Source organism: Barbus barbus, assembly GCF_936440315.1.
Source record: "Barbus barbus genome assembly, chromosome: 3".
Lineage (NCBI taxonomy): Eukaryota > Metazoa > Chordata > Actinopteri > Cypriniformes > Cyprinidae > Barbus > Barbus barbus.
The window spans coordinates 20,390,353-20,400,490 of NC_136731.1; the positions used below are offsets into that span (position 1 = coordinate 20,390,353).

The 10,138-nt window shown below is 37.7% G+C and overlaps 1 protein-coding gene across 2 annotated transcripts; it reads right to left on the reverse strand.

Moving 5' to 3' along the window:
• Positions 1 to 705: 705 nt before the first annotated feature.
• Positions 706 to 9,788, reverse strand: LOC306859372 (4-galactosyl-N-acetylglucosaminide 3-alpha-L-fucosyltransferase 9-like). Of its 2 annotated transcripts, none has more exons than XM_079400387.1 (4): positions 9,617 to 9,788; positions 9,173 to 9,233; positions 9,011 to 9,081; positions 706 to 1,772 (listed from the first exon to the last, which is right to left on the reverse strand). In XM_079400387.1, exons 3-4 carry the CDS (start codon positions 9,015 to 9,017, stop codon positions 709 to 711), a joined length of 1,071 nt encoding a protein of 356 aa, XP_079256513.1. In that variant the 5' UTR covers positions 9,018 to 9,081; positions 9,173 to 9,233; positions 9,617 to 9,788; the 3' UTR covers positions 706 to 708. The 2 variants fall into 2 exon arrangements, with proteins under 2 accessions (XP_079256513.1, XP_079256514.1); XM_079400388.1 differs by having other exon boundaries at positions 9,343 to 9,788.
• Positions 9,789 to 10,138: the final 350 nt, after the last annotated feature.

Consider the following 10,138-nt stretch of genomic DNA (forward strand, 5'->3'; position numbering starts at 1 on the left):
AGATCACAGCTGTCACCATTCACACATCACACACACCTGATTATCATTTCACAATCACTCACTCACCATTTAAGTCTGGGACCTGCTCTTGCTCGGGGCCGAGTATTGTATAGCACTTATCACTCTCCCAGGGATAGCTACTTTACGGAGCCTTAGTGATAGTCTTAGTCTTGCCTTGTTTTTCTTGCCGTGTCTGACCCTGCCCGTGTTTCCTGGATTAACCCTTCGCCTTGCCGTCTGGACTCTGTTTGCTCCCCGTTTGGATTATTGCTTTCGTTTCTGGATTATCTCTCTGCTTTGCCCCTTTTGGATACTGTTCGCCGATCATCGACCCACGCTTGCTCCACGGATTGCTCTGTCTTGCGTCTGCCATACCTGTTTGCTGTCTCCTGACCCTGCCTGTATGACCATGTTTTCTAATAAAGCTTTGCATATGGATCCGCATGTCTCACGTTTCGTCAGCCCCGTAACACACACATTACGTAAACCAAAAACTTTTATTTTGGATACGATTAATAAAGCGCGTGTTTTTTTTTAGGTTATTTTGTCATCCATCATTAAAGTCTGAAAACCTTTCCCACTGGTAAAATCTGTTCAGATTTTAGAAGTAGTGTATTCCAGTTTTAAATTTATACAAAAGGTGCAGAGCAGTAGTATCTTCCAGTGTTTAGCAATAGCAAAGCAGTCATCAAAATACATCCTTGACCTTTAGGTCCCATCTTTGATGGTATCCCAGTACCATTTGTTAAGGTTTAAAAAAGCCTGGTAGTCTTTATTTGTTCGTATATATTGACAGGCACGGCATGCATGCTCTTGAGGATAATTAACAAGTTTGACTTCAAAGTGTTTTCGCCATTGAAAATACTTTTTATATTCTTCAACATTTTTATCCAATGACAGCAGGTGTTCAGCCAGTTTCTGAGGGTTGGAGAAATCCTTCACGTGGATGAAAGCATCTTTCGGTAAAAACCTTTCGTATATGTATCTTGGAGCCCCAAGAGCCACTGGCACCGATCCGAGTAAGAGGGGATTGAACAGCTTTTCTGTCATGTAGTCATAATGAGAGTCTGTGTTCTCAAATGACAGATAGAACTTACATGTAGTTAATATTTCCTTGTATTGTGCATCACTTACTCGGTTTTCAAAATGACGCCCAAAAGTACAAACTTTGATATATTTTTTGAGCTCATTATAGTATTTTACCCTTTCATGGTTCTCATTCCAGTTGCTCACAATCCAGCAGACTAACATGTCTTTCTTGTCCAAAACTTGTGGAAATATCTTATCCTCTGTATCTTCCGTTTTAAACACAAGCTGTTCACGAAGGACAATATCAGCATCCCGTCTGTAATTCAGGGTCACATTAAATAAGTTCTCCAAACCACCGAGTCGTCTTGTGTTTTGTGGGGACTCAAAGTTCATCCATATCCATTTCTGGAAGAAAGGCCGTTGTTTTGTGGGTAAATTTGACAGGTCGCTTTTAATCTCTCTGTGATTAATCAGTACTCCGTGAGCCTTGCTGTAAAGATTTCTGTCTACAGATAGGTAACAGCCATCAATATTAAAATTGGAATTGCAGGAATTTAGGTCAAACTTTTCTCCAAATGGCCAAAACCATATAAGCAGGATAGTGCTGTTTTCCAGGTGCTTGTCTTTGGATTGTTGGATTGTTCGTGATTTGTTACAATTGAGGTATTCACATATTAAAAATGTGTTCAGTCCAACAGCGAACAGAAGAAGCAAAGATTTGGGATTAAGTGTTGTTTTTTGATCTGCGGAGAAAGAAAAAAATCTTGATGGGACTGGGTCATAGTCTCATAAATATTCTTAAAACATTAGCTATGGACACATCTTACTTTATGGATTAAATTTACAGTATATTCAAACTCTATATTCAAAGTAAACATTGATTATGCACTACTTAAAACTGAACAATAACACAAAAGTAGTCAAACATGGTACTGATCATCAATTAATCTCTAACAGAATCAATATTAATGAACCAAGATCAGGAATGAAAGAAGCCATAATAAAACACAAATACACTTCATATGTAGTGGTAGACCTATTGGTTTGTAGAATACTTAAGACATTATAATACTTTCTTGAAAACATTTGCGATCGGTTTCTAACGTGTTACTGTACATCAGGGATCCTCAAATCTGGCCCACGAGATCCACTTTCCAGCAGAGTTTAGCTCTAACCCTAATCAAAAACACATGAGCATGCTAATCAATGTCTTCAGGATCATTAGAAAATCGCAGATAGGCGAGTTTGATCAGGGTTGGAGCTAAACGCTGCAGCAGATTGATTTTAGGAACCCTGCTGTACATGTTTGGGTTGTGTTGTCGTTGTATTTACACTGTTTAGACCAGCAGGTGGCGCCAGCGTAGTTTGGAAGATTAATTTCTCGTCAATAGTGGGACACAAGCCCCATCAAGAAAAGTGAAAAAAAAAAAAAAGTTTCTCTTTTTAAATACTGTTTTGAATATACATTTTTGTAAATCTGCAGTCGTTTACAAGCTGAATGTATAATAAATAGCTGCTTAGTCATTAAACTTTAGAAGACATTTTCGCAAGAGTTTCTATTGTGGATTCTGGGTAAACATCCACTTCATCTTGCACTCTTTTTGTTTTCCATTTTATAAAATAGCCCGTTACTGTTGCGACATGAGAAACTGCTTCAAACGATTCAGTGTGTGGCAACCAACTGAATGAGAAATCCGCTCAGTGCCTCTCAAAGCAGCGTTTCTAGCCAGTGTGTAGGCTATATGATCTATGGTTGTTTTCAGTGCATGACAAATAGATCTCCGAATAGCCTATATAATCATCATTACACATGATTATAGCAGGAAAGATGTAAGCATTTTTCATCAGCCATTACTCCAATCTTCAGTGTCATATGATCCTTCACAAATAATTCTAACATGATTTATCAATGTTGCAAAAAAAAAAAAAAAAAACGCATTAATTCAAAACAAATATTTTCTAAAAATTAAAGGCTTTACCATTACTTTTAATCAATTTAACTGATAAAAGTATACATTTCTTACAAATATGAAAAATATAATACACAGAAGCCAACATTTGAAAAAAAAAAAAAAAAAAAACCACACACACACACACACACACACACACGGCTGCATTAGCACCGCAAGGTGCCCCTGGGCTTAACCTCTTGAGGGGCCCTTCATCAACGAGAACTACAGTCTTCATTCACTCAATCTTGATAAATCACAAATAATTTTGAAGTAATAAATGCCATTAACAAAACATCCAAACCTAAAGGTCTGTCATAAAATATACACAAATATCACTACATGAACTACACATATGCTCATAGTCGGACATATTTTACACAATCTAAAAATGTGTAGCATTTAATTGTGTTAGCGTTGATTAAATTCATTATGAACTAACATTAAGTTAGGAACAGTGCTGGGCCCATATTCATAAAGATTCTAAGAATCCTCTCAGAGAGCTCCTATTTTAGCTTAAAAATGTCTAACTAGGAGTCTTCGCTTAAGAGTGATTCAGGACCAATCTGAGAGCAACTCTGAGCGAGGAAAAGACAAAAACTTTCATCTTAGTGAGGAGGCGGGGCTGACCCCATTGCTAGGAATGACACAGTCTTTTGAAGACTGTGATTGGTTGGTTGTCAAGAAGGAAATAAAAGAGCGCTTTTAAGAGTAGGGTATATTATAAGCCTTCACTTTGAAATTACAGGCGGAATTTTTCCTCTAGCTCTTTCTCTCTCACACACACACACACACACACAACATGTGTACACACACACACACACATATATATACATATATATACATATATATATACACACACACACACATATACATATACACATATATACACATATATATATACACACACACACACAAACATGATCCCTGCACGATCTAATGTGTAGTGTCTTATTAACTCACTGTCATGCATTGTGTGCAACATTTCTTCTCCCTTCGTCCATTTTCTCCGCTGTTAAAGAAACTCTTAAGCCCCTTAAAAGTCCTCGTCCATACTCCTAACAATTTTGGACCTGAAGACCTCTATTAAGGGTTAAGATGCTTTCTGAATTACTTTTTTCTTTACTAGGATCTTTTTTTAATTTTAAGAGGAACCACCCACATTTCTAAGAATTTTGTTACTAGGAGCAACTCTTAGCACTAAAATTCTTCATGAATACAGGCCCAGGAAGGTAAATTAGTGAAGGTAAATGTAGCCTCTACCTTCACAAAACAGTCTGTGCACTTCTGATTTACCTTCACAAGTATGTCTTTCTGCTTGTGGATCTTCGCATTTTTTTTTAAATCACTAATTTTAATTTTTAATGCAATAACTGAGGAGTGAAACCTTTGCAACGAGCTGCAGTAGCAATGTTTTTAAGTGTTTACCATCAATGTTGTATTTTAGCCTTTTTAATTAAGCCTAAAATAAAGGCCAACGGCTGGACAATAAGGACTGCCCGATCAGACGGCCTGGTGCCAGCTTTAAGCCTTGCCAACTTAAACATTCAAGAGAATTTAAAGCATTAAAGGGCAAGAAGACATGAAATGTAGGTCCATTCAGTATGTTCTGTGCGCACACAGAGCCCCAAATTGCCTTTCCGCTACTTGCGCTTGAACAGAAAAAAAAAAAAAAAAAAAAAAAAACCATACAAAGGCTATGCAATGTTATTTTATATTTGATTATGCTTATAATTTGTTCATACTGACTGTTCACTTGTCTTCAGTTGGAATCGTGAATTGTAAAATTTAACTGATATCTATAAAATTTGGTATTAAAAACAATAGCAAACTTTTATTTTTGGTGGCAGGGCAAGTAAAAATTTAAACCACTGTTGAGCCCTTATGGCCAAATCACATGTGACCCGTGCTGGCAAAATTAGATGTTTATAATGAATTAAGCGAATGCTTACGGCACATCGTACACGTTCAACTACTGCCAATAACAACAACTTCCATGTTGTGTAGGGGAGAGCGGGGTATGTTGTCACACTTTTCACACTGTCTAACATTTACTGAGCACCATACATCACAATGGTATAAATGTCATACCAAATGAAAGGAAGTCTTGGGCACATATGTTGTATTCATTACATTTTCATATCTTATCTCATTACGGAGTTGTAGACTGTTGAATAGAGAATGTGCACTTGTGACAATTTGCCCCATCGGCGGGTAAGTTGTCACACTAGATGATCTAAAATGCCTAGAGAATTTGGAAAAACAATTATTTAAATACAAACAATACACATTTCAGTCAAAACACATTAAGTGGCAAGACCACTTTACTTTGAACTTTAAACTCAAATGTTTTCTGGCTTGCACATACAGTGGTGTGAAAAAGTGTTTGCCCCCTTCCTGATTTTTTTGCATGTTTGTCACACTTTAATGTTTCAGATCAAACTAATTTAAATATTAATCAAATATAACACAAGTAAACACGACATGCAGTTTTTGAATGAAGTTTTTTATTATGAAGGGAAAACAAAATCCAAACCCACATGGCCCTGTGTGAAAAAGTGCTTGCCCCCTAAACCTAATAACTGGTTGGGCCACCTTTAGCAGCAACAACTGCAATCAAGCGTTTGCGATAACTTGCAATGAGTCTGTTACAGCGCTGTGGAGGAATTTTGCCCACTCATCTTGGCAGAATTGTTGTAATTCAGCCACATTGGAGGGTTTTCGAGCATGAACCGCCTTTTTAAGGTCATGCCACAGCATCTCAATAGGATTCAGGTCAGGACTTTGACTAGGCCACTCCAAAGTCTTCATTTTGTTTTTCTTCAGCCATTCAGAGATGGATTTGCTGGTGTGTTTTGGATCATTGTCCTGCTGAGGTCACGAACAGATGGCCAGACATTGTACTTCAGGATTGTTTGGTAGACAGCTGAATTCATGGCTCCATTTATCACAGCAAGTCTGAGCTGCAAAACAGCCCCAGACCATCACACTACCACCACCATATTTTACTTTTGGTATGATGTTCTTTTTCTGAAATGCTGTGTTACTTTTATGCCAGATGGAACGGGACACACACCTTCCAAAAAGTTCAACTTTTGTCTCGTCAGTATTTTCTCAAAAGTCTTGGGCATCATCAAGATGTTTTCTGGCAAAACTGAGACAAGCCTTTATGTTATTTTTGCTCAGCAGCAGTTTTCATCTTGGAACTCTGCCATACAGGCCATTTTTGCCCAGTCTCTTTCTTATGGTGGAGTCATGAACACTGACCTTAACTGAGGCAAGTGAGGCCTGCAGTTCTTTAGATGTTGTTGTGGGGTCTTTTGTGACCTCTTGGATGAGTCGTCGCTGCACTCTTGGGGTAATTTTGGTCAGCCGGCCACTCCTGGGAAGGTTCACCACTGTTCCATGTTTTCGCCATTTGTGGATAATGGCTCTCACTGTGGTTTGCTGGGCAAACACTTTTTCACACAGGGCCATGTGGGTTTGGATTTTGTTTTCCCTTCATAAAAAAACCTTTCATTTAAAAACTGCATGTTGTGTTTACTTGTGTTATCTTTGATTAATATTTAAATTTGTTTGATGATCTGAAACCTTAAAGTGTGACAAACATGCAATAAAATAAAAAAATCAGGAAGGGGGCCAACACTTTTTCATACCACTGTAGATCCATGATAACTGAATGGAATGCTGCAGATAACTCGCTTAACTTAACATGTTTAACCTCTGAACAAAACAGATGCCCTGTATCTGACTAATGAGACTCATTTTCAGAGTCACAATTCTGGCACACATAAATTGCCTGGCCTGAGGTGCAAGCATCATGGGCCCATTTGTTGCATTTTACACATTTTACCCAGGTCTCTTTTGGACGACTGTTTGAAAATGGCTCCACACAGACGAGGCAGAAGCATTCTTCATCATCTGATGATGAATCTTGTATGATTTTTCTTCTTTTAGCTGCCTGAATGGGGCGATCTGTGACGTAGGATGGTGCAAACTCGGTTTCCAGAAATACATCTCTGTTGTAAATACATCTCTGTTGTAAGGTTGAACCCCAGCCACCGTAAAGCCAGCTTGAATGTTCAAGGGGGTTGCAGTTCTATGTGTTTATTTGTACTGGGGCAAGTTGTCACATGTGACAACTTGCCCCAAAGTCATTGAGACAACTTGCCCCAAACTGACATGTGTGCTAATGTTGGCTAAATCTCAAGGTTAGCTCAACATAGCACGTCAGCTAAAGTATCAAAAGACACGTTATTGTCTCCTCTATTTTGTGCAAAATAATAATTTTTAACATTCATACCTAACAAAGTTGTATTGCATAAAATTTAAAGCGCAATTTTCTTACTTTTTAAGCCAAAAAATAAGAAAATTGTGCTAACCTCAGATTAGTGTGCTCTTGACCACATGTGAACAGGAAGTTGACTATAGAAGTAGTCACACAAAGTGGCTATTTGATTTGAGATAGAGGCTTGGAGTTATGAACAGTGTGACAACTTACCCCGCTCTCCCCTACTCCAGCAGCGTTATGTCTTATAAAAAGCAGTGTTACTCAACGTCGTGTAGTTCATAGGGGTGTGACAAGACACTTCTCACGAGACGAGATTTTTAGCCTTTTTTTTATTATTATAAATCTTCAATGAAATATGGAAAAATTGTCTTTTATTCAACTGAAAAAACAATGCAAAAAAAAAAAAAAAAGTAGGTGCATTTTGAAGTCAACTTGTACTTTATGAAATTAAACTTCTATTTTAATTAATTATATGCAGTAATAAACTAGAGCTGCACGATTCTGGATAAATTGAGAAATCAGTTTAAAATAAATTGCAGATCATGATTCTGAGAAATATATATAATTTTTTTATATATATATATATATATATATAATAACTAACAAAGTAACGTAATTTATTAGTGGTTCTGACAAAATGTTCATTGCTTAAGTCTTCTAAAAATATACATTAATTTGAACAAAAATTCAATGAAGGAGTCAGTGTCTCAGTTCATAACGACTCGTTTCACTATTGAAATCTCCTGAATTAATGATTCAATGTCAAATACATTTTTTTAAACAGGTTGTCGCCACCTCCTGGCGGAAGGTAAGTGTTACAATACAAGTGTTAAGATACTTTCGTTTTGATCGCTACTGTAGACAACACGTGTTTATCCCCAAACTATAAGCTTTTATCCCAGTAGGCCTACTTCTGTTATTTAAATGTCTGTAACAGAAATAATGATGTGTGTTTGTGTTGCTTTTTCTGGATCAGCAGCAGCATGAATGCAGACGTCTTTAAGACGCTTACGATGTGAAATAGGTGTTAGTGGAGTACAGTGTTAGTCGCCACCCATATCACATAGCACACCTCTTTTTGTAAGATTCAAACTTGAATTGAAAATGTATTTTAAATCTATTGAATGCTCTACGAACTTGAAAGCAATAAGAGGCTTTGTTGAAGGACTTCGCACTTCGCACAAAAAAAAAGTGCTTCTCACGCTCCACTGACACTCGCGATGTTAAACAGTCCTAATAGTCATAGCTGAATCATTGTCATTCAGGAATAATATCGCATGGGTGTTTGAAGCTAGCATTTTTTTAATGACTAATGGTGCAGCTCTAATATAAACACTGCAAAAATGTTTTGCAAGGATATTTTCACGTTCTCGTGAGACAGTATTTTGTGAGTAGTATTTTGTCACATCCCTAGTAGTTACTCAACACGATGCATTAAGTGTGGGGGTGAAAACGGGATATTCAGTATAAAGTATTCTTTGTTTAAAGTCCTGCCCTTCAGATGTAGCTGTATACAGAATATATTTGTGTAGATCAATATACACACATTTTTGTTAATCAAAATGCATTATCAACATAAATTCGTTTTTATCAAAACTGTGAGAAAATAAGTTTCGGATACATCAATGAGGACGGAAAGTAAATCACACCACACTGTTGTTTTCCAGAAGAAGCGTGTTCATGACATTATAAATTATTGTGTAGTTACTCAACAGTTGCATCATTTCCAAAGAAAACTCACTCAACATTGTTCTTTTGAGGAACACAGCTTGGCCCAGCAGACACCAATATACAGTGAAGATCAGTGATTAGCTGCGAACAAGACAAAGTTGTCAATCGTTTAAAAGAAGTGAGAAACAGCACTATATACAATCGGTCAATACATTTTTACATCCGTACTTACTTGACGTTTTGGTGCACTGAAAACGATCTTATGTCCTTATTTCTTTCCTTTGTCGTTGTATCTGGCCAACAACAAGAAGCGAGAGTTGTTTAAATATGAGTTAGGTTGAATTAATGAGCTATCATTTCCAGTCCTCGTGTACCCCAGCTCTTCATATTTAGTTAACACACCTGATTCAGATCATCAGCTCGTTAGAAGTGAGCTCGATCGACATGCGTAATATTCATTCACGGATTTGCGTTGCGCCACAGGCAAAACTTACTAGGAGAAGCGTGAAATAATATATATACCTCTGTAAATAAATACAATTTAAATTCACGTCTCGCACACTTTAATGCCCTTTTATACGCTCGCTTCGAAACATCATGACGGAATATCCGGTAACGTCTGGTCGGACATTCTGCGCCGTGAACCGGAGCTTAGGCCGTTTCTCAATATGCGTACCTGTCTGTACTTGTGTTCTTGTGGACTTGTGAAACGTCATCAGTCGCTGCCAAGTACTGTTCCAATTCAAAGTTCACATCTAGCCAAGTCCAGTTCAAATCCCCGGATGTGTTCTTGATCCGCCCCTTTTACCGAGGATGCACCGAGAGGTGACTTTTGCGGACTTGATACGGGCCATAACCCAGAATTCAGTTCGTCCTTGGTATTGAGAAACGGCCCTTGATTCGTTTTGCCATAATCACATGATCAGTGACGTCCGAAGTTTCACTTTCGTGTACAACCGCGTGACTGCTTCGTAAAAGGTTTCGCGTGTCAAGCACCTCTGAACAGACTGACCTCTTTTGAATGGTCAGCATGGAACCAGACAAGAAGAAAGGCCGTTCGGAAGTCTGGCAGCATTTTCAACTTGTAGCAACAAATAAAATAAGCTAATAATACTTTACTTAGGCTACTTTTAGTCATTTAACAGACGCTTTTATCCAAAGCGACTTACAAATAAGAAAAAGTAACTAAAACTACAAG